The sequence below is a fragment of the Pyrgilauda ruficollis genome, unplaced genomic scaffold, assembly GCF_017590135.1.
Source record: "Pyrgilauda ruficollis isolate IOZ18807 unplaced genomic scaffold, ASM1759013v1 scaffold159, whole genome shotgun sequence".
NCBI classification, from domain to species: domain Eukaryota; kingdom Metazoa; phylum Chordata; class Aves; order Passeriformes; family Passeridae; genus Pyrgilauda; species Pyrgilauda ruficollis.
Window position 1 is genome coordinate 280779 of NW_024514654.1, and position 24474 is coordinate 305252.

The 24474-nt window shown below is 46.6% G+C and overlaps 1 protein-coding gene across 2 annotated transcripts in view; it reads right to left on the minus strand.

The window, feature by feature from the left end:
* The window catches only part of MYO1D (myosin ID), a 152749-nt gene that overhangs the window by 110813 nt on the left and 17462 nt on the right, over window positions 1-24474 (minus strand). For both annotated transcript variants that reach the window (XM_041461977.1, XM_041461978.1), the window contains exons 2-7: window positions 5965-6173; window positions 5052-5145; window positions 4066-4231; window positions 2279-2332; window positions 1344-1439; window positions 157-273 (exon numbers count right to left, since the gene is read on the minus strand). In XM_041461977.1, coding sequence (XP_041317911.1) covers window positions 157-273; window positions 1344-1439; window positions 2279-2332; window positions 4066-4231; window positions 5052-5145; window positions 5965-6173 — 736 coding nt within the window. The remainder of the gene's footprint in view (window positions 1-156; window positions 274-1343; window positions 1440-2278; window positions 2333-4065; window positions 4232-5051; window positions 5146-5964; window positions 6174-24474) is intronic.

Consider the following 24474-nt stretch of genomic DNA (forward strand, 5'->3'; position numbering starts at 1 on the left):
CAGCAAGGACTTTCTGTGAGCTGGACACCTTCCCAGCCACCAGAGCTTCCAATGGCTTCTGCAGCAGGAAAATCAGAGCTGCTGGCAGTACAAGCCCTCCTGAGGAACAGCCCAGGGATGGATTCAGGGATGGATACCCATGGGCAGGGAGCTTACCAGGTGCAGAATGGCTGCCACAATTTTGTAGACAGTTTGAATCTCCTCTTGCTTGAAGCCAATCACCTTCATGGCATCAGCGACTGCCTTGAACTCAGCTCCGTCATTGATGGAACACTGAGGGGAGAGAGAAGTTTGGGATGGGGGATTTAATGGAAGTCAGCTGTGAGGAAGCAAGGATTTCACAAGCCCATGGGAAACAAGATGCACTTTGATGTTTCTCAGAGGCAAGACACTATCATGAGGTTTCCCAGCTTATTCCAATGCCATCTTGCCTGCTTGGACCCTGAACCCTGCATTGCACCCACGTATTCTGTCAGCAGGAGACACAGAAATCCACCACAGCACAATAAATTTCCCAGTGGAATTTGCTGAGAAAGAGTTCATTAAAAATCCCAGAACAACAGGGACAATTTGTGCAGTCACAGACTGTATGACAGAGCTGCAGAGCACCAGCAGGAAATCTCTGTTCTCCACCTCTCTCAAGATTAGCCTCTCCCTCCCTGCAGCCTCCTGGGTTTGTTTTCAATACACATTTTTAAAGAGAATAATCTGGCATGGAAGAAGGTCTCTGGGTTTCTGTACCAAAGTGCATCTCAAAAAAGCACCTAGGAAATCATGGAGCCTTTGGTCTGGACCCTGCTTCAAAGGGACTACACAAGGGACAGCTCCAGATGTATCTGAAGTGTTCAGGATCTTGTCTAAAAACTTTATGGGTTTGTTCCCCTCTTTCCTGTTCAGAGCTCCCCCTTGAGGACAAGTCAGACATGAAGACTCAATCCTTCACTAACTCAAAGATCTGCTGCAAAAAAATGCAGCAGATCTTCTGGCTTTTTGCTCCAGAAGGCAGTTTAAGGTACCCATTATGGAGCATGGAATGTCTGACACTGGTAATGGGCTAAACATCCACACCTGCATTTATTAATAAATCATTTTATTGCTGTTTATAAGCAGAAACAGCATGCATAGGTATATTTGTGTATTTTAAGCAGAATAGAGGTAAATCTTTTCTATGATTCTAAGTACACTCGTGCTTTATCTTGTAGTACCGGAAACCTCATTACAAACAGCACACCAGTGTCACCTTTCCCTACTCATCCCCACTGATCTCAACTTCTGCTAGCTCAGCAGTGCTTTGAGCATTTCCAGCAGCACTGCCGATGTTAAGCTGTCCCTGGAGCCCTCACCTTGATCTGTGCCCCAGGGCAGATGTAGCTGTAGGCTGATGCATCCTTCTGGAGGTGCAGAGAACGCAGGAGCTGCTCAGAACCTCCCTGCAGGAGCTGCATGAAGAGAGTTTTAAGAAATGGTAAGTGAAAAATATAAAATCCTTCTTTTCTCTGTCTCTTATTTATCTGCTTGATAAGCAAAATAATGAAAATGTTAATTACTATTGCAATATCTGGAGCACAATGTGCAAGACACAGGGCCTGCACTGGTGCAGGGCTCTGCCACCACAAATCACTGTCCTTTAGAGTCACAACTGTACAAAAACCAGCCTGAACTCCTCCCAGACCTGTTCACAGCTGTGCCATGCCACAGCTGTGCCTTGGCAAGCACACTGCCCACACAGAGACATTTCCTCCTGGAAATGACAAATGAGGAAAGGGCTAATATGCCATCATGGAGTACTGAAAAAGTGGAAAAAAAATAAACAAACCTCCCCTTCCCTCAGTGCAGAATCAAGGTTATACTAATAGGCTGACCATATCCCCCAAAGGACACACAGGGAACCAACACACAATGTGGAAGACATTAAAGAACATCCAAAAAACCAAATTACTTCCATATGGACTAAAGGCTTCAAGAGAAAATAGAGGGATTAGGCTTACTACACATAAAACAGTGAGTCAAAGTCCAATGTCCTACCATATTTGTTTAGTCAGCCTCCTTTTAAGTTTAAAAATGTGTTAATATGGGACTGGAGGATAGAAAACAATCCATCTTCCCAGGCTCTCTCCCAGCCCAGGCCCCTGCAGAGAACTGCAGAACCCAGGATCACCCAAGATGCTGCAGAAGGGAACCCTCTGCAAAACACATGAGAGGGTGAAAGCCCTGAGTGCTCTGCCCAAGTGTCTGGGAAGCTGGGGACAAGCCACAGCTCCAGCAAAGGAACACAAACCTGGTAGAAGGAGTGGAAGCTTCGTTCCCCGGGCTGCTGCACGATCACACGGGACTGGGGGAACAAAGCACAGAGCTGGGTGTTAGTGTCCCCTCAGACACCCACATCAACAGGACACCCCAAGTCCATCCCATCTCACACTCAGGCTCTTGGGAGCACCATCACACACGTGTGACCCTGGAGCTTGAGGTCTGCAGCCAAAAGCACCAGCTTGTGTAACAGCTGCAATGTCCTACTTCCACCCAGGAATCCCATGTGGGAACCAAAGGGTTGCTTTCATGGAAGAGTCAAATAAAAAACATCATTTTAGTTTTAGAATTATTTAATCAATGGAAATGAAAACCAGGACTCTGTGGCTACAGATAAATGCTCAGGACCTGGTGGTCACCACTCCTACACCCTAGGACAGGCTGCTCACAGCACCCAGCTGTACAAGGGAGTGCTTTGCTCTGACACAAGGGCCTTGTTTAGGGAACTGTAGCTCCATTCCAGAATCCTCATTCCAGACCAGAGTAAAAGAGCACAAAAAAGGATTAAATGCAGCAGACATTCAGTCAGCCAGCAATGTGTCCTTATTTCATGATACAAGTTTGAACTATGAAGAGTGAAGGGGAACAGGGCTGTGTTGGGGAGGTTTAGGTTGGTTCTCAGGGAAAAGTTCTTCACCCAGAGGGTGCTGGCACTCCCCAGGCTCCCCAGAGAATGGGCACAGCCCCGAGGCTGCCAGAGGTCCAGGAGCATTTGGACAGCACTGCCAGGGATGCCCAGGGTGGGATTGTTGGGGGGTCTGTGCAGGGCCAGGGGTGGGACTGGATGATCCTGACAGGTCCCTTCCAACCCAGGATATTCCATGACTTGATGTGCTCCTGCTGCAAAGCCACTGTGTTACTGCTCGTATTTGGGCCAGAGCCGCCACTGCTTTCAAATGAAAACAAATTTAACTTGGGAGAAGTGAAGGATATGAAATAAACAATCAGGATAAATAAATCATCAGGATTTAAGTCACTGCAGCTGTAGTCCCAGCCCTCTTTTTACATCAAAGTAACCCAAGTTAAACGTTTGGGTTTGTTGTTTTGTTTTTTAAAATAAAGTGTTTATTCTGAAAATAGACTTCAGGGAAATAAGGGGAGAAGTAAAAAAGAAACACAAACAAAAAAGGGTGTTGGCAGATGTGGTCAAACACATAATCAAAGCCAGACGTGTCTCACACAGGAAGAACTGTTAATGGCTCACGCCTGAGCTCTCCAGTTTTGCATATTCCAATGTTTCCAGACACCACTTAATGACATGAGAAAAATAATTATGCTCAGGATCACTTTGAATCTATAAAAACAACACTACCAACAGCTCACCCAAGGCTGTGGCGCTATTCCAAAGTAACACTTCTCAAGCACACTTGCTCCCTACAGCCCTGGAAATCTCCTTCTCCAGGGAGAGCTCAGTGCAAGAATTACAAAGCATGAGCTGTGCACAGGGTAAGTTGTATCCAAAATAAAAACTGAGATTAAACTTCACACACCCCCCCCCTCCCCACAAAATCCTTTGGGTAACACAGCCCCATTGCTGCTGAGCTCTGGAAGTCATGGTGCTCCTGGGACAGGGCACTGCCAGCACTGCAGTGGCTTTCCTGACTCCTGAGGAAAACTTCAGCCCAGGATTTATTTTCCGTGCCCTCATTCCTCACCTGCTGTACGTGTCTGAACAGCAGACTTTCTACTAACAAAGCCCAGATTGCAAAACTATTTTCAGCAAAGGCTGCAACCCTCCTGGAAGGGAGAGTGCCTTACCTTTTCTAGCAGGTAATTATTGATGTGCCCACCTATGGGGTCTCCCTTGAAATCAAAGTTGATGTCCATGTACTTTCCAAACCTGCTGGAATTGTCATTGCGGTTTGTTTTGGCGTTGCCAAAGGCCTCCAACACACAGTTGGATTTCAGCAGGATGTTCTTCACTCTGCAGCAGGGATAGAGGGATGGAAAAGGGTAAGACTTCAACACTCACACCACGGGATTTTTTTCACAGCCATTTTTCCAGAAGAATTCAATGACAGCAGTGATGCTCTTTGATGGCAGATTTGAGCAGGTGTGGATGACATCAGCAATCCCATGGGAAATCAGCTGGGAGCTATCAGCAATGCTCCTCAGAGGAAGAAAATGCTCTTTGGTTCAAAGACCAGACCCCCACCCTGAAATCAGCACCAGAAATTCAGCTTCTATACACATTTGAATTCTAAAGCAAATTTTCTGAACTCTTTTTCAAGTAATTTTCAAAAGTTCATTCAGGGTAGGTTGAAGTCTGTTTCTGCAGAAAGCCCCATTCTTTGCTCCAAAGCTTTTACTCCAGGACAGAGAGGGACATTTTGCACTTCAGAATCATGTGAGCCTGGAAGGTCACAGAATACACTCCTTTCACTCCACGTGGTATTCTAGCCCACCCAAATTTCAGGCAATTTGCCCCAGCAAAAGCAATTTAGAATCATTTAGGTTGGCAAAGACTTCTAGGATCATTGGGTCCTGCCATTAGATGGTTGATATTGGCTTGATGGTATTTCTAGATGCTATTTTGATTTTGAAAGTTTGAACTTTCAAAATAAACTTTTCAATGTGATTTCAGCAATTAATACTGCAAAATTCCCAGAGTAAAAGCAGTACCTGAAAAAATTAAGCATAAATCAGCATGTACAAGAGACTATCTGATAACATGGTGCTACACAGCCCACAGAAAGAGATCTACAAGCAGGAGAATTTCCCTTCTTTTCCAGCCCAGGCCTTACCTCTCCACCTCAGCCCTCTGCCCGGGGTTGGTGATGGCTGCTATGTACTGCATTATGTATTTACTGGCCTCAGTTTTCCCAGCCCCGCTTTCACCTGGGGGCAGAAACACCACGGTGACCAAACAGATGAAAAAAACCAAAACAAATCATTGGACAGAAGACCTCAATTCTATCCCAACAGTGCCTGGCCAGTTTGTTTTTTTCTTTTTAAAGCAATCTTTGTGTGCACTTGGGACGTTTTCTAAACACAGCCATAACCCTGCCTGGCTGCTGCTGCTGCTGGGCTGACTTTGAGCAATTGTGCTATGAGATTCCACAGGTCGGGAAAAGGGCTGGCACACAGAGGATCAAAGGAATATTGTTAGAGGAGAAAGCCTGGCCTGCAGCAGCACAAGGGGCCACTGTTCAGCACCCCAGCCCCGGGCTCTCTCCTTTCAGAGCTGCCTGAGCACGGGGACATCAAGGAAACGAAGTGCCAGGATCCAGCCAGGGATCACTCTGGTACCAGCCCTGCTCCCACTGCTGGAGCCACGGCCTTTCCAATGGGGCAGGGAACAAACAGTGGTCAGTCAGGGCAGCGACAAAAATCAGCAGCTCCTGAGGAGAGACAAGCCCAGTTCTGCTGATCCCAGCTCTGCTGATCCCAGCTCACTCCCCTGAGCAGACACAAGGCTCCTGCTCACATTATCTCTCTGCAGGCACAGATCCAGCTCCTGGCTGGCACCAGCTCTTGAACGAGATAAGAAATAATTGTGCCGATCTTCACACACGGATTCAAATGCAAATGAGCAGCTTTAAGCTTAATGAAGTTTCTTTTATAAAACGTTGTCATTAGTCAAACCATTATTCTCCTTCCGCCTGGAATTTCACACAGATCAGATGCTCATCACTATGCAGAGCCCTCTCAGCCTACCTGAGATGACAATGCAGGTGTCTTTGGATCGTCTCTTCATGGCTTTGTAAGCAGCATCGGCGATGGCAAAGAGGTGGGGAGGCCTCTCGTAGAGCTCCCTGCCCTTGTACTGCTCGATCGTGTCCCGCCCGTAGATGTTCAGGTTCTTGTAAGGATTCATGGAAACAACCACCTCCCCGATAAAGGTGTAAATCCGGCCCTTCTCGAAGCTGACCAGAGGAGACAAAAGGCAGCGATCAGACAAACGCAGAGGCTCAGGACCATCGGGTGAACTCTTCCATCCATCACCCAATTCAAACAGGACAGTAACACCCCGGCTCTGGACACTCCCCGAGCAGGGATGGCACAGCGGCAGACCCGAGGGTACAGGGACAACAGCCCAGGGCTGGCTTGGAGTTCCACCATCTACAGAGGACATTTCTGCCTCCACTTCACTTCCAGATCCAGGATGTGGAATTTACAGTTTCTACAACTGACTATAAGTGAACATGAGTGTGAGGAGCAAATTTAATTTGCTTCATAAAGGGGATGTACAAGCAAGTTCTTTTTTCACATTCTGTAGTTGTCCATGGCCCAGCTCAGGCCAGAGGAGCAGAAGATCTGAAGCCCTCTCTGAAAGGTCTAATCAGACTTGAAAGTAAACAAAGACAGAAGCCCAGGAGGGAATTGCAGCCTCTCAGCTCTAGCAATGAGTCTGTTTCACTGGAAGACACTTCGGTATCATCACTGCTGCTACACCAGAGAGGAAAAAATTCTAACAGTGTGTGCAAACAGCCCTAACCTACACCTCCTATCCCTACCTGCCTCTTTGATTCCTTCTGCAAACAAGACAGAAAATAACTTGATGCTATTTAAAAAAAAATGTTTAAGTTAGAAAATGTTTCCAAAAAACCTCTCATTTTATTGAAAGTTAATTATGAGGAGAACTTAGAATAATTCCAAACTAACAGCTGAGGAATTTACACAGCATTTGTTTCTCAGGAGGAGAAAGGACCACAGGTTGAGGGATCAACACACAAACCCTGGATTTCCAGCCAATCCCTGTCTGCAGCTGTATTTAAACCTCGCGACATTAGATGGCACCAGAACACCTCCACAGCGCCCGGGAGCCTCGAATCCTGACGGACTCCGGCACAAATTCCAGCGTTACTTTATTGAATTTATTACCACCCCCATGTGGTGACAGCCCTGACATTTTCTATTGTTCATTTGAGAATTTTCTGCAGCAACTTGGCAGCGTCAATTTTTAGCAGGTGTAATAAAACTCAAGAAATATCCAGCAACCAGCATTCCATTTTCTAGAAGTGTTGGTGCCTCTCACTCCAGCTTCCTCCTGGAATACTGCACTGGGAAGACACAAGAATTGCAAAACATCCTCTTGCTCCTACATCACTTTTAACTGAAGGTGTCCTGATACACATTTCCCAACATAATAATGAGCTTAAAATGCAAAGATATTTTACATTTTTGGTATATATGCTGTTTGAAAGGTACCAGTAATGTTTTAGAAAAGATAAAGTCAACATAATTAGCAATACCAATACCCCTAAATTTATTTTTTTGGAAGATCCTGAACAAGTAGAAGTGCAAAGGGATCGGATACCAGGCTGGGAGCCCATGAGGGACTCTGCATACACAGAGGAGAGCTTGAAAAACCAAACCCACACATCTCCTGGTACTGAGGAGATCAAGTCACACTGGGACATCAACAGGTAATGGAAACCACAAGGACATCACAATGAGCAGAATCATTCCACCTCCTGGAGATGGACACCCAAAAAAGGTGAGTTATCCAATGGAGAACACCGAGCCTGCTCTCCCAAGTCCCTGCCCAGCAGCACAGAACTGCTGCTCAAGGCACTGCTGATGCTGAAAATAAAGATCCAGCAGATTGCAGATGAGGTTTTAAGCCCCATGAGCAGCTGGAGGGTTCATGGCCACACAGAGGGTGAGGGGGGCTGTTTTAGCTGAGGAGAAATAAAGAAATAAAGGCCTTTCCTGCTGCAGTGTTGTGCCAAGCCACCATCACAGCACCCAATACTCTGACCTCTTCCTTAAGTAATGAATTATGTAAACTTGCATTGCCAGAGCCCAGTTTAAATTTCCTCCCGTGACAGTTCAGCATCCCTGAGTGAATCATAGAATCAGGCAAAGTCCTAAATGGGAAGAGACTCCCAAGGATCATCCAGTCCCACCCCTGGCCTGCCCAGACATCCCAGCAATCCCACCCTGGCATCCCTGGCAGTGCTGTCCAAATGCTCCTGAAGCTCTGGCATTCCCTGGGGAGCTCTGGCATTCCCTGGGGAGCCTGGGCAGTGCCAGCACCCTCTGCCTCTAAGCAGAACCTCCAGGCCTGGCCCTGCAGCCTGTCCCTGCAGAGCCCTGCTCCGGAGGGGTTCCAGCTGGGATGCTGGCACAGGCAGCAGGCTCACATCCTCACATCCTGCCTGCCACTTCCCCACAGCTCAGCTCAGACAGCACATCCCACACTGGCCTCCAAGCCAAGTTCTGAAAGGTTTTACTGGGCTCTGAGGAGTTGTGTCTTCAGCTCTGCAGCAAAAGGCAGATGGAGATGAGGGGGAAGAAGGATCTGTCTCCAGGCTTGACAAACAGGCACCTCTCCAGACTGGCTTTGGGGATACAGAGTTTATGAGCAAGTGACGCCCCCATTTACACCTCAGTTCATTTCTCTTTCTTTCCTAGCACCAGAGTTAAAATTGCAGAGCTGTGCTCAGATGTTCCCACCAGGAGCTCCAGCTCCTCACCCCTCGTTGCTGATAAAGCCCCTTTTCATCCCTGAGCTTGGCTCAGCACAGCAGCAGGCCAAGAACAGCAGGGCCTCTTTTCCCGGCTGCAGGGCTCCGGTGGGAGAGCAGCTTTGCCCTGCCCATGGAGAGCTCAGAAAAGCTTAAGAAAACAACCCTCGAGGGTAGTGCAAATGGGGAGCTTTGAGCTGTGTTAAACCTAGGATTCCTCTACAGGGCAAGGTCACAAAACAAGACGATGAATCCATTTGGTGCTTCTCACAGCCAGCACAGGCATTTTAGTGCTGAGGTGTAACATGTAGAACTGGGTTTTGTTACTCAAAGCAACAACAGTGCAGTTCCTTGATTAAAAAATGGAATAATAAATAAATTCCTTAATAAAAGGAACACCAGGATCCACTCCTGGGGTGACACACCCGGGCCAAACCTTGTTTTGTATCTCATGGAAGTCACATCAGCTTGTGCTACAACAAAACATTTCCTTGCAATAGTTCCATTTGAATAATTTCTGTATCAATGTCATGGAATCATGGAATATCCTGAGTGGGAAGGTATCCCCCAGGATCATCCAGCCCCACCCCTGGCTCTGCCCAGACCCCCTCAACAATCCCACCCTGGGCATCCCTGGCAGCGCTGTCCAACCCCTCCTGGAGCTCTGGCAGCCTCGGGGCTGGGACCATTCCCTGGGCAGTGCCAGCACCTCTGGGGAAGAACCTTTCCCTGACCTCCATCCCAACTCCCCTGACAGCTCCAGCTATTCCCTGGCTCCTGCCCCTGTCACAGGGAGCAGAGATCAGAGCTGTCCCCTGGGGAGGAGCTGCAGCCCCAGTGAGTCTCCCCTCTGTCCCCTCTCTCCAGCAGCTGAGCAGCCAAAAAAGCAATTCACAGTATTTAGTCTTTGTGGGTTATTTTGAGGAGGAACATCAGCTCTTTCATGAGAAGTTTTTATTACCTCATTAAAACATCAGTTGATAATGAGAAAATAAAAATCAGTGAGTCACAGAATATAAATCATTTTAAGGGAGAGAAATTCTTCGCTAGGATAGAAATCCACTAAGGCAAGAAATACATATTTATTTTGTTTTGTAGTTTTTATGTTTAGGGAAAGGAGTTGGAAAAAAAAAAGGATCTTTAAGTCTAGACAAGGTATATTCACATGCAGTTGCTCCTGGAAAATACACTGCAGAAACGGGAACACTGAAGCAGAAATCTCCACCACCAGAGAGCACTCACATTTAGGATTTCCTCCACCTGACAAACACTCCAGTCAAAAATAAAACTGTTCTTACCGAGGAAATGATGCAACTTCAAATGCACTCAGTACAAATAAAGAAAAGTTAGTTGGCAAGACTTGGAACCCACACTCCCAAACAACATCTGCAGGACGGGACCGTTGCACAAAGACGCCTCACCGAGCTGGAGCATTCACATCAGACAGGGAATTCCTAATTAATCATTGACATGTAACTCCTCTGCTCCAGAAGCCAAAGAGCCCTTGGGGGAGTACTGCCAGCCCTGAACACCCAGCAAACAGCTCCTCACTAACGCACTTTGCCACTCCATGGCCATCTGTCCAACAGCCCAGGGACAGAGCAACTGCTGGAGAAACACAGCAGGCCACCGGTTTGCTGTTCCTTTAGGAGAGCTGAAGTGCAGGCATTGGTATTCTGGATCATTTTCTACTGGAAAAAGCTTTTCTCTGGTCCTGAACTGCTCTGTTCTCAGCACTGCTCAAGACTGGCAGTACATTCTGCTTTACAGGCACACCAAAGCTTTGCCCCTTAGCAGGTGCTCCCTGAAGCTCCTTGGGCTCAGCCCTTCCTGATGTTCCACGTCCCCCAGGACAGACCCTGCTCAGTCAGTCACAGCACAGACACCCACTGAGAGGGGCTTTCAGTTTGGCTGTGCAGCTCTGCCTTCAAGGAAAGGAAATGTTAAGGAAAAACAAATAATTCAGGACAGAATCCGGAGTGCTACAGCTCCCTCAGCTGTGCTCGTCAGCAGCAAACCTAGTCCTACTGAAGATTAAGAGAATCAAAACTGGTGGTTTCAAACTATTCTCTGTTTCCAGCTTATTTGTGAACTCCAAAGTACAAAGTGAAATACTAGGTATGGGCACACAACTTTTTCTTCCTCGTCTGTGCATGGGAAGAATGATCCAGGAGCTGCACACCTCTACTATGCAGAGCAGGGACAATTCCTTTTCCTGTTGTAAACATCCTACTGGTTTGGGTTACTCTCTCAAATGAGGTAACAAGCCACAGTTATTTTTTCCATTAAATATATACATTAAAAGTCCATGACTGCAGGCTTTGAGTCCATTCTCTTGGCAAACCCATGTGGAGACATTTAAGTAAAACTTGTGTTCATGAGGAGATCTTTGTGGACAGCCAAGGATGGGCCTTTAGGTTGTGTTCAGAAGGAAGGGAATTTAAGCAGACTTCTGGCAATGAAACCATATTTACCTGGTTTGTAAGTGCAAGAATTAGTAGCCTGCAGTCACCCAAAGGAACAATCCCACTGTCCCCATGCTTTGGGAAGTGAGTGACTTTCCTCAAGCAAAGTTCACTCTGTGCCTCAGGTACTTGGGCCTTTTCTATGTGATACCAGGTCTCTACTGAGAGCGCAGTTCTGCTTAAAGACTTTGTTTTACGTAAATCTCAAAACAAACTCAGCTGTCAAGCAGGACTTCAAGCCTTTCAGTAAATTCTTTATAAACTGTCTCACAGACAATCAGCCTCCCACAAGAGCACTCAGATAAACAGGATTTGCGTTGGCAGAACTATGGCTAAAATATTCCTGCTGCTCTTGGAAAAATAGACCAAAAAACTGTCCAGTCAGTATAACCTCCCTGCACCAGGAAAACGATCCAAGTCTGTCCTGATCATGAATATGCATGTCTACAATATTCAAAATACGCATGTCTACAAGGTTCTGATCCACCCTGAGGGTCAGGAAAACTGCAATAAAATTCATGTCAGGTGCAGGTGAGATTTTTGCCTGCAGCTGGCCTGCATGGACTCGGTGTTCAGATGCTGCCAGTTGAACAAAATAGGAAATGCCATTTGGAGCACGTTCTGCACCACTCCTTTCCTGTATGGAGGGAGCAGACAGGGCAGGGTGAGGAATACTCCATTCATCTGCAGCCTCCAGCCTGCTTGGAAATTAGGTTAAAAGAGTTCTTTGTAATTATATCACTTTTTTCTAAATAAAATTAGCCAACTACGAGTGACCACTGCCACATCTTCCTCAACAAACCAAGGTTTAAGGGAATTGTCTGTAATTTGATGAGATTGAATCAGCTCCAACCCAGCTGACCCTTGAGTCATCCACTAGCTCTGCAAACCCACAGGGTAAGGTCAGGGGAAGGAAAACGGGAGATGGATGCTAAGGCAGCTCTAATGAACACTTAATAAAGTCTAAAACTGGGAGATGTAGGAACAGGAATAATATTAAAATCCCTCTCCTTAAATGTAAAGCACGAACCTTGCACTGAAAAAATGCCAAACCACTAAACACAGGAGTCACTGAACTCTCATTTCTATTTGCGTCAGACCGGCCGAGCTCTCCCTGCAGCAGGGGAGTCCTGCACACTCCTTTTCCAGCTCTGGAGCACAGCAGAAGGCACAAACAGAGGCACAAGCAGACTTGAGACAGATAAGGAGTTAAAGGGAAGTTCTTTGAAAAGCCTCCACACAATGCTTTGTGGTTTATTCCAACAGGCACAGGAGGAAGTCGCTGCCAGCACAGGTAGAGGGAAGTAGTTTGCTCTCTGTGTGTGGAGCAGTAAAACACTCCCAGTTTCCACGTGAAAATCAGCCTGGGATGTGGTAAAATGAGTGCAGTAATCACACTGTGCTGTGGGCAGGACGGTGTCCTGAGTGCTGTCTTGAGGGAGCATTATCCTAGATCCCAGATCTAACCAGGAAACAGCAGAACAGGCTTGGGATAGCAGCAAACGAGAGGCTGCCATCTGCCCACAATCTCTAACTTTTAATCTGCCAAATAAAAGCACATAACCTCTAAAGGGACAGTAAAAACCAAAAGAAAGCTCAGCAGTCAGGTAGGTTATACTGTCTGCTCCCATCACACCGAGCCAGCTGCAGCACTGAGCCTGTCATGCAGAGGAACTCATTTAAATGCATGACACTGACAGAACTACGGAGGAGGAGGAAAAGGTGGAAGTGATCACCTATAAGTACCTGGGGAGATGAGAATCATCCTGCCAGGCAGCCAGAAGAAAATATTAAACACAACACCACACAGGCCCATACAAAGGGCAAATGGAAATGGAGGACCCTGGCCAACACAGGCTGGAGAGGGAAAGCTGCAGAGCAGCTCAGTGGCAGCTGCAAGGACCAAGGAGCCCTGCTGGATATGGCTGAGTTTGTTTTATGTATGTATTTAGAAGACTTGGCTTCCTGCACTGACCAACAACTGACTTCATGATCCATTATGTTCCTTCCACTCTGATGTTACAGCACTCAGGTACTTAAAAAGGACATTTCACCTTCATTCACCTCCTCTTTCCAAACCCCGTGTCCATATTAACTGTAAATTGCCACATCACGATAATCCCAGCCTTCAGTTTTGGGAATTCAGCTTTGCACACTGGATTACACACCCTTGTGTCAAAGGATTTGCTACCTTCAGGCATTTCAGGGGACAAAACTGCAAAAACACCTGCCCAAAAGACAAACACCAGGGCATTGCCTGTGAATGGATAGAATTGCACCATGAGGAAGATCTTGCCTCACTTCCTCACCTTGGTTCAGTGGGGTGTGAATTCTGCAGCTGTGGCTTTGTCCCTGTGGTGTCCAGGCAAGCTGACGCTTCTAAATAACTTTGTGGAGGGCTATAAAATCCTTCAACCCAGCAGAAACATCCAGAAACATGCAGAAAAACAAAGCCCATGACTGAGTCCCTGTTCCTTGCTCTCAACTCTCCAGTAACTCAGGAAACAACAACCACTCACAAATAACATCACCTGAAAGTGCATCAGCCACTGCACTGATTTGCAACCTTATTTTCTAAGCCATGTTCTAACACACACTTAGTGTGACACTTTCCCAACTCTGTCCACACTCTGGCTGAACTGGGGAAGGACTGTTTGCTTTTAAACTATCTGGTTTAGAGGGAATGAAGGGGAAACCCTGACAGGTATTCAGGCGTGGGAAGGACCAAGCTGTGGAGAAAGGGAGGGACACACCATGGTGGGCAGGAGAAGGAGGAATGGATTTGGGTGGTGGGGAGGGCCCTGCATGAAGCCCTGGACAGATTCAGCCCCCTTTCCTCCTGTTGTCCCCTTGAGCCTTTGGAGTGTTATTCAATGGTGATAACTACACCTCCTCTCACTTCACAAGCCCAAGTGCCAAGGTACAGTCCCAGGATTCCACAGGTTTTTATTGGAAATGCCTGGAGACTCCTTTAGCAGTCAGCTGGCTGAGAGCTGCTGATGTTCAGCTGCTTCATTGTTCTGCTGGGAAGGAATACTCTGATTTGTTAAGCTCGTGGCCACTGCTGATCTGTGGATGCTACTGGAGGCCCTGAATGCATCATTGTTTGGGACAGGGCTCAGAAAACCCAAGAATTATTTTGAGCATTAAGATACAGAGCCCCATCTGCCAGCACTCCAAAAGAATGGCTCTGTGCTCTGGTAACGTTACACATAAAATAAAATCAGGTGCCTCATTTATACAAGTCACGCAAACCAGGCAAAAGTAAAAATGCAAAACATGCAAATGACTCGTGTTTCTGCATCATTAGGGCTTCCTTTGGAGTTGTTGCAGTGATCTGCACCACGGTACCCCAAACCATATAGTGACAGTCCTTACACATGCCTGTGTGTCACCTGGCTGTGACATTGGGCTGAGACATTGGGATGTGACACCAGGCTGTGACACTGGGCTGAGAGCGACACTGGGCCAGGACATCGGGCTGTGACACTAGCTGTGACACTGACTGTGACACTGGGCTTCTCCAGGCACCCAGGCTTTCATAGCACGTGCTGGTGACTCAGCTCCGTGGTCTGGCACACAGGCTGGCCCAGCCCTTCCAGTGCCAGCCAAGGGCTCTGCCAGACAAACCACTGAGTCTCCAAGCAGCAGATGAGGACATTCCACCTCCAGCTGCCCATCCTGCCCCTCGGTCAAAGACTGCCTTCTGCCACGTCTGCTGCGGGGACAATGAGGGACAGCTGCGACCTCGGCACCCCCAGATTGCCACCAACTCCTTTCAGACACCAACGGCCTCAGCCAGAGCACATGGACAAAGAACCACAAGCAGTGGAGGGGAAAATTAAGCTCTCAAAACACAAAGCAAATATGTTTCAACAATATGTCCATGAACTGCTCAGGTTAAAAGGACTTTTCCTCGTGCTCCCTTGAAAGCACGGCTAGTCAGGAAAAGCTTCCCAGTTTGGATATAAATTTGGCTCAGGTTTGTTCCTGGGGTTTTCTTTCAAATATTTGCTGTTTTGTACTGGAAAAGCTTCATGTCCCTAATGGAGATCTGAACACAACTGCACCAAAACCCCTCTTCTCCATCTTCCAGTCTCTGCCATCACCAAGAATGGAGCAGGAGGTGCCCTGGAAGACAAAACCTCAGGCTCTTTAAGGGACCAGATCATGCCAGTGTGAAAAGGCCCAGTAAACACACAAGGTTTGTTCTTCCAAGAGCAACTAGTATTCCACAGAAAGTTTGTGTGGGAAACAAAGGGGTCTTTACCTACAACCAAGAGCAGTGGGTTCACTTAAGTTCATGAGTGTGACTGAACTGGCAGATTCAGTATTAGGTTCTTTCTCCCTCTCACTGAAAGTCAACTTCAAAAAGGGAAAAGGAGAAGGAACAAAACAGGGAATGGTTCAAACACCTTTGTGGGTATGGAAGTGAAGGCAGAACTGGCAAGATAAGTAAATGAATTTGTACAGTGGCTTGAAGTACCTCACTTTACATCCTTTGAATGGAAAAGCAGCTGAGCAGCAGGAGAACTGCTATTTATGCATTCATCATCCACTGCAAAAGGAGTGAATTCCTAAATGGCAACTGTACACAGATAACCCAGGGGAACATTAGCAAGATGGAAAAGGACTTAAAAGGTTTGATTAGTAAAACAGATTACTTGATTTACATGCTGCTTGGTTTATCGGTTTAAATTATCACCGGAAAGATTGGGTTCATTTACTTCCCTTACATTTGATATAATTCTTCTGTCAAAGACAGCTACTACTCAGAAGCTGAAAGACTATTCAAGTAATAATAATGTGAGACAGCACAAATACCACACAAATCAGAATTAACATGCAGATAAACCATCTTAATTTCTCTGTCACAAGCCAAGCTGGCTTTGACCACAGCATCAAATTTTTAATCCTAGCCAGTGGAATTCAGAGCCCTGTGAAATTATTTAAAACAGGATCTTTTGAAGGACAAATCAGCCCGAGGATTCAGGCAGGCTTCTACTGCTGTAACATATCAATTGCCAGGTAATAAGCATTAGTTACTGACAATTTCCAAATTCAGATCAGTGCCACAGTTTATAAAAAAGTTTAATTAAAGATGTTTTCGGCCACTAATTATTTAGTGCAAGCACTGATTTAGCCTGGGGTGGTGGTGAAGTGACCCTCAGCTTTGGCAGACCCAGTTAACACCGAGAGCAGCACGGAGTGAAGCTGCTGCTCCTGTGCAGGGCAGTCCCACCCCTGCGACACAACCCCGGCCCCACTCAGGGGCTCTCAAACAGCCCCTGCCAAGCTCTGACACACAAGGGCAGCTCCAGGTGAGCTGAACAGAACTGTGACCTCCAGGAAGAGCACCATAGGTTTTCCAATTAATTTTGCTATCCACTTTATTTAGATTTTGATTTTTTTTGAAGTAACAGTTCAGAGCTGACACATCCTCCTCAAAACACAGCTACCTCACTCTCTCCTTCCCTCCCCTGAGCAATTAGCTGCTGAGCCCTCATAGAAACACAAGAAACACAAAAACACTTGGTATCAACAAGTCTGGCAGTCACAAACTGTTAATCTATTTACACCTTTTACAAACAGAGAAAATCATCTATTAGATGGAAAACATATTTTCTGCTTTATTTTCTAGGTTTTTTTTTAAAGTTAAGTGGTTAGCCTTACCCTTCTCACACTCATCCCTGCTGCACAAAAGATGAATGGATATCTCACCCACACTTGTGTGGTTGGAATAATCAAGATCTTCTTTAATTACCAATAAGTATAAACACAGGAATGGTCACTATCAGCTCCTCACACACCCAGTGGTCAGCAGGCAAGAGCAAATGAGGGGAATGGCTCTACTGCCAGTTTTCCAAGGGCTTCTGGAAACAATAGAGTGCTTCAGGTTTCTCAGAATATTTTGCTGTGTCAGTGGGAAAGCACTGACAATCCATACATTTAGGTGGCAATCTACAGTGGAATACAACTGCCAATCATTATATATTAGCACACACATTATGACATCAGCTAATCCATGATTATCCATGAGCAGCACCTGACCCCAAAATAGCCCTTGGTGAACTTAAGAAATTCTGCTTTGAATGCAAGAATTTGAACCCATAACATACACAACTCTTATTACCTGCATTTTAGATATTGTATAAAATGTAATGCAACAGTCACTAATACATGGCTCTCTCACACATCCCAATCCTCAAGGATTATAGTACTTTCTTGTTCTTTTTATTTAATGTAGCCATGGCTATAAGGTAAAGAAGGGCAGGGTTAGAAGGGATATCAGGAGGAAATTCCTCCCTGTGAGGGGTGAGGCCCTGGCACAGGGTGCCCAGAGCAGCTGTGGCTGCCCCTGGATCCCTGGCAGTGTCCAAGGCCAGGCTGGCCAGGGCTTGGAGCACCCGTGGGACAGTGGAATGTGTCCCTGCCATGGCAGGGGTGGGACTGGATGGGCTTTAAGGTCCCTTCCAGTCCAAACCATTCTGTGATTCTTTATTTTTGATATATGTATGTAAAATTAACTTTAAAGGTTTACATTTACACAAGGCTCCTCCTAAAAAATATTGCCCACAGTCATTCTGACTGAATCTGAGGAATAAAATGGTCACTTAGAGCATCCGGTCAGAAAATGCATCCACAGCTTTGGATCCAATGGCATGGCCTGATGGACTTGCAGATAAAGACAGGGTTCAAGTGTTTCAGTCACGGCACTTTCATGCAGTGCCAATAAAATTACTACAAATCCTGGTTTTGTCAAAAGGAGAGTGGAATGTATTTATGAAATGACTCTTTTCCTCCTAAATATATTCAAGAGAGAGTTACAGGAAAAGAAATAAAGCTCAGTTATTTCCTGTTCACATCTCTATCCTTTGAGCAGGAGAACAAAGGAATTTGACACTTCATATCTACACTCATCTTAAACACCATTCTTTGGCCTTTAGCTGGGTACAGAGTGGCACTTACAGTTAAGGAAATGCTCCTACATATAGAAAATCAGCAGCTTTGATAAGCTGCACAGGTCATTATGCTGATAAGGACAGTTACTATCATCTTATCTACTCTTCTTTCAAAGTCCCAGGTCAGAGGAGGTAAAACACAGCTAATTGTCCCTGCTCCTTCTCTCTCACGCAAGCAGGAGTTGTCTTTTGAAGGTATTTGCTGGAGGAGTGAAAAGTCTGTCTCAGTCCTAAAATAATCACAGTTCAGCAGTGGAAATGCCAACAGTTCCAGGAAATGGGCCATGCAAAAACCCTCCAAAACTGTCCAGTAACCTGAGACAAGAAAAATCCTTCTCTTAGTCCAGATCTGTTGATGTAACCTCAAGCAAGACAGAACAGGGATCCAAAACAGTTTAACACCACTTGAAGAGGATTCTGGAAGTATCTTATCGGGGCTGTGGCTCATCCGGTTCTGGAGAAGAGAACAACAGATCCTCACTAGCCAAGGATGAAGGAATCCTGCATGGCCTCTGCAAGCACTGAGTGGAAGCCCCAGGACCCAGGGTCAACCTGTCCACATAAAGAACCCACCTGTGCACCCAGCCAGCAAGGAGAGATCACCGTTTCCCCTCTCCCACCCAGTACTGCTTCACTAGTGTTAGGCCTTAAATTCTTTCTCCTTCCCTTGTTTTGGTGGGGATATGGGGAGGGAGCAGAAGTAGGGAGAAAAGGAAGGCTGGGAGAGAGGAGATAACAGACGTGTAATTCCATTAGCTCAGGTTTGGGAGTTTGCTTCCACTTTTAGTTTATTAATTCAGACTTAATTTACTGTCCTCCACAAACCACTCGTAACTGTACACCCCATTAACCATCTCCATTTCTTCTCATTTACCCTGTATTAAATACAGAGACACAAACCTGTTTATAGTTATTATTACAAAACCTGTATGAGTCTTATGAAGTCATGCCATCATTTCCTCCACTTTTTTGACTCCTCCTACAGCATCCAGGCACCTCATGCAGCTCCCTGAGCTGGTGCCTGGTGTCACAGAGTTCCTGCGGTGTCCTCTCATCACCCTCTGCGCTGATCCGTGACCCTGCCATTCACAGCCCATTACTCAGCTGGAAATGAATGGCTCAGCGTTCTGCATAATTGGGTTGCATCCACTGGGATCCAGCATCTTCGGCAGGGGCACCACCTCCCCCGCCGGGCACCGCTGATGTTGTGAACCTTGTTTTTACAAAAGCTGCCTCAGCTTCGTGAGTGCTGCAGGAGGTTCCTGTTCCCCCCACAAGCCCAGTGTCCTCAGCAGCACCCGCCCAGCAGAAGTTTCAGCAGCCACTGCCCAGCACCTGCAGCAGTCCTGGACAGGGATCTGTTGGAGAGCTCTGTTCACAGTCCCAAAGCTCTCCAACACCAACACTCTGCTCCCACAGGGTACCTGTGTAGGCCAGGTTACATCTCTTCCATGAGCAGCCCTTCAGGCCAAAGCTGCTTTACTAAACCACTGTCAGGACCCTGCATTCCCAGCTGCCAGCCCTGCCCCTGGCTCACCAGCCACAACTCTTCCCTGGGATACCTGCATTCAGGCAGCTGAAGTTTTGGGGCTGATTTATCAACTGCACTGACCAGGTTTCCACTGACTGGATAAAGAGATTTTAACACCAGGATCTCCTGTACAGTGCCCACATGGCAGAAGTGGGGATCACCTCCTGACAGAACCCTGCCGCTTCTTCCCCAGGGTTCCCACTCAGGGAATATGGTGGCAAAAGGCCAAAACCTCCCTGCACAGAGCCCCCTCAGCTCTACAGCCTCACAAACTGGAGCTCCACAGGCTGAGGAAGCAGCTCCCCACCAGGAAGCAGCATGGGCACATTCTCCACCCCTGGGCTGCTGTGCCCTGCCAGGACCCAGCTGCCTCTGAATGGAGCTCATGTGTACCTTTATCAGTGCTGTGGTTAATCTGCAACCAGATCACCCTCTCCAGAGCAGCTGAGGATCAAATGTACAGGAAATAAACCAGATATTACTACAACTAAACATTAACTTGCTGCTGCTGGACTATCTTGTTTAATTTAAGCCCCTCATCTTCCTCACTAAGTCAGGAAAGAAGAGGATGCTGACACCCAGGTATGAGAATGTAAAGCACTATTTCATTTTCAAACAATGTAACAACACACACAACATAAACCATCATGTCCATGAACCAGGGGGACCTGCAGAAATCTGGGATCCTTTTTGATCAGTTATTGCCTCCTCACATACTGATCACCACTTCCAAATGAGGGCAGGACTCATACCCCTGGTTCAGCTGGGTGGGTTTGGATTCTTTTGCTCCTAAAGTCCTTCCTGATCACATGTTTGAACCCTGTTTCCAAAGAGACCTGGGAGAACAGGTACCTAGATGCTCTGGTATGAGCAGCAAGGTGACACTGCCCTGGCTGTGCAATATTTGTGTCTCCAAAGGTATCAGAGAGTGCTTCCTTCTGCTCCCAGCAGCCTCCATAGGGAAAACCCCCCAGTGCTGGGACAGCAGGTCATAAAACACTGACCAGCTGCTGAGACACAAGCCAGCACACAGCATATGGCACGTGCAGAAACTGCACTGAGTGCAGGACTGCTTATTTAAACACAGCCTCCTGCTGCACTTCCCCCACGGCATCGATTGTTTGGAAATGTGTAATTACAGGCAAAGGGCACGTGGGAGGTTTTCATCACAGGCTGGTCAGATATAAGCAGTGTATAACAAAACAAAGGGATCAGGATTTTAAAAGCTTCCAAACTACAGCACCACATTGGCTAAGCAGTGGGGCCCATTTTCAAATTACAGCTTGTTGGGTGATAATTACATCAACACCACTGCAATTACTGAGGCTGTGATTGTCCCAATTTGATCACAACAGCAGTGTGCTCTGCAGCTCAATGTTATTACACAGGTTCTGCAACTGGAAAAGTGACCTCAAGAAATAATCCAAAATTCACAAGGGACCAACGCCTCACAGTCGAGCTGAAAGGACTGTCAAAACATCTAACCAGACTAAAGAACCGTTATTAAAGCAATGGTATCAACCCAGTAACCTACATTAGCAGATTGGAGTCCTTTACAAGCCATTGCTCATTCATAATAGCACTTTTATTGCTGCTTCTTGAACCCTGAATTGGTTCGTGGCCCCCTCATGTTCCTGCCTCTCACTCACATTGTACCCAAGCTTAATTAGAAGGAAAAGGAAAAAATAAAAGAAAAAAAGAGGGAAAATGGTTAGAGACAACTGTCTTCACACCAAAGCTGACAGCAATGAAGAGAGAAGTCCAGCTAGGCCATGATTGTAGCCACAGTCTGGCAGAATTTGGGCAGCTGTCTGTGCTGGTGCTCCCATCATGAAGCCATGGTTTGTACCCACCCCAGCAGAGGGAACCAGCGGCCCTCTGAAGGCACAGGAAGGGCAGTTTGGGAGCACCAGGACAGTTTATTTATCAGCTGTGACACAGGGTCGGCCAGGCCAGCAAGAGGCATTTCTGGCAGCACCACTCGCTCTGGGATCAAGGTATTATTTCAGCTATTGACAGATCATTCAGAGAGGCATCCAAACGAGGACCTGTTCCAAACAGAGAGGTCTGACATGGCAGCAGGACACAAGGTGCTGGCATTCCCAGGCAGAGCTGCAGTTACAGCAGTGCCTCCCTCACAGCTGGCACTCACAGAATCAGCAAAAACTAGGAGGTTAAGAGCACAAGCATCCTGTATACATCCGAAAGAAATGAAGACAATAAAAATAGCTGTAAACCAGGTTCAGTAACTTGTGACCACAAAACCCTACAGCAGAAAGACCTGCACCTTCCTCCACTGCAAAACAAGTGTCAGGCTGGTACCTTCAGTAAATGCATGTGATTTTGAAAATTAACCCCTCAGCTACTTTGGCCAAGGTGGTCTGTCAGCAGTCACTGGCTTCGTTCATCCCTTCAGTACCTGATAAATCAGTAGTAAATAAATGACAAGTATTTAGACCACGTAATACTAATCTGAGCTTCCCCAGGATGAGAGCCGATGCCACATCCCAGAGTCATGAAAGCTTTAGACAGGAAAAAGACTTTAAAGTGAGTTAATTCCTGCACTGCTGGTAACATTCCCTGCTTTGTCTTATTGAAGCTTCAAACATTCACACAGGTATTGAACTGGAATGCAGGACTGTTCTTAGCTGTAAGGACAGAGGGATCTTTGTGCCAGAGCATCCCCCAGGGTAACTCCTGCCAGGAGAGCCAGGGAGGAAGGTGCAGGAGCAGGAGGGGCTGTCTGAGAGGAGCTGCAGGGAGGGCAGCACTGAGCCCCAGGACTATCCCTGTTCACTGCTATGGATGTGAACGCTGGAGAAGTCAGAGGAAACCACAGTTTATGCTCAACACAGTAGTGAAACATCATGAGAACAGTGCATCTAAATCATAAAATGGCACAAGAGGAGGAAAAGGAAGTGAGTTTCCAAAACAGGATTAGACTCTAAAGTGAAACTCCGAGTTGCACTGACAAGCACAGGCCAAAGCTCCTGATAAAATCAAGCTCCTGCCAAGCTCTGCTGTCCCAGAATTCCATGTTTGAGGGAGAGGGACAGAATGACCCAAGAGGGACCTGCCTCCTCCAGAGCCTGAGTGGAGCACCATTCCTGTGTCCCCTGTCACTGTGCTCAGGGTGTCCCTGCTCTGCCCCACACAGCTCCTCAGCCCAAGAGCTGCTGCTGCTGCCATCTCTGACAGCAGCCCAGTTTGGAGTACTGGTTGTGTGAACTCTTGGATGACACGCAAGAAGACAATTTACTACCAGAAAACAAACATTGAAAATTCTGATTCTATCTCAGCCTTCCCCCCAACAATAATATCCAATAGCTCAAGGATTCCCTAAATGGAAATGCAACTAATACAAGGCTTAAAGGTCATCTCAAAGGAAAGCTGTGTGTGACAGAACATGGCCTGTCGATTCCACACACATTATTCCAGAGTGCCTTGACTGACTCCATCTAGGGCAAAGGAAAAAAAAAAAAAAACCAAGGAAAATGAACAAGCTGGTTAAAAGGAATTTAAGGAGGTTCCTAACAATTCTTTTCAATATCAGGAAAACAGATTTAAAAACACCTCAGCTGTGGCTACTGTGCCAGCAGAACCAGAGTGCTTGATTCTCTGGACACAGCTCCAGTGAGATCCAGACAAAAAGGGTGGCAAAGCCACCCAAGACATTCCCCAGGGGCTGCTCTGGAGTCAGCCCTAGCTGTGGCATCTCTTGAAGCATGTCCAGAGAAGAAGAGTTGCATGGGAGTTACCAGCTGCAGACAAAAAGCCCTTCAGAAGACATGAAAAGAAGGTTTTCCTGGTTGTTTTCTGATTTCCCTGTTTGCACTGGGGACAGTCACAGGCACCTGGAGGGGAACAGGATACAGGCAGAAGGAGCCAGAGCCTTTCTGGCCACACCTCACCTGTGTCACTTGGAATGGTGCAGCCACAACACAGTCCACAGCCAGCTTTACACTGTTCCCTTGCTGAAATCACTACTTTGAGGCCAAATAATTATATCTTACATAATGTGGCCACTAGCCAAACTAACAAAAGCTTTCTGAGGAAATCAACATGACTGAAATTAGACTTGCTTTAAGATTTTAAGTAAACTGAATGAACTCTTAAGCCATGGCAGTCTCTGGGCTGTGTCAGACTTGTGTTGTGCCTTCAGATCCTATTAAAAAGCAAGGAATAGTGTCTGCCAGCTGGTTCTCTGCACTAGGAGCTGCAGTCACCATGTGCAGCCATAAAATGTGACTTGGAAAATTATGTACAGATGGGCCTAGAAGTTTAGCATTTATAAGTTCTCTTGATAGCCTGCATTTGCTATAGATAAAAGCAAATCACAATCTTTTCACAAATGTCCTTGGCTTGAATTACTCAGAAAACTACCTTAGAGTCAACATCAATTCAGCACAAGAGCAGTGACGAGCTGAAGCACAGACAGGCCAAAAGGAAATCAAACTACTCAGGAAAATGGAATTACATCCTGCCAGACTAACAGCTCGTCTGTGTGCAGAGAGATTGACTGTCTCAAATCTGTGCTGTTGAGTTTTTTAAAGGCAAACACCAGCTCAGGGTTTTCAGTGGGGTGCAGCTCCTGCCTGTTAATGCCTTTGCTTTAGCACAGGGTTGGAGGCAAACAACACCCGGTACCACTCCTGCTGGTAAGGAGAGAATTAATTGAAGAATTAATAACCATATAACCACAGCCAGTGCAGGCCACAGACATCTCAAGCAATAGCAACATGATAGACACAGCCATTTTTAGTTCTACCTACCCACTGCAATCTGAAAGAGAGACT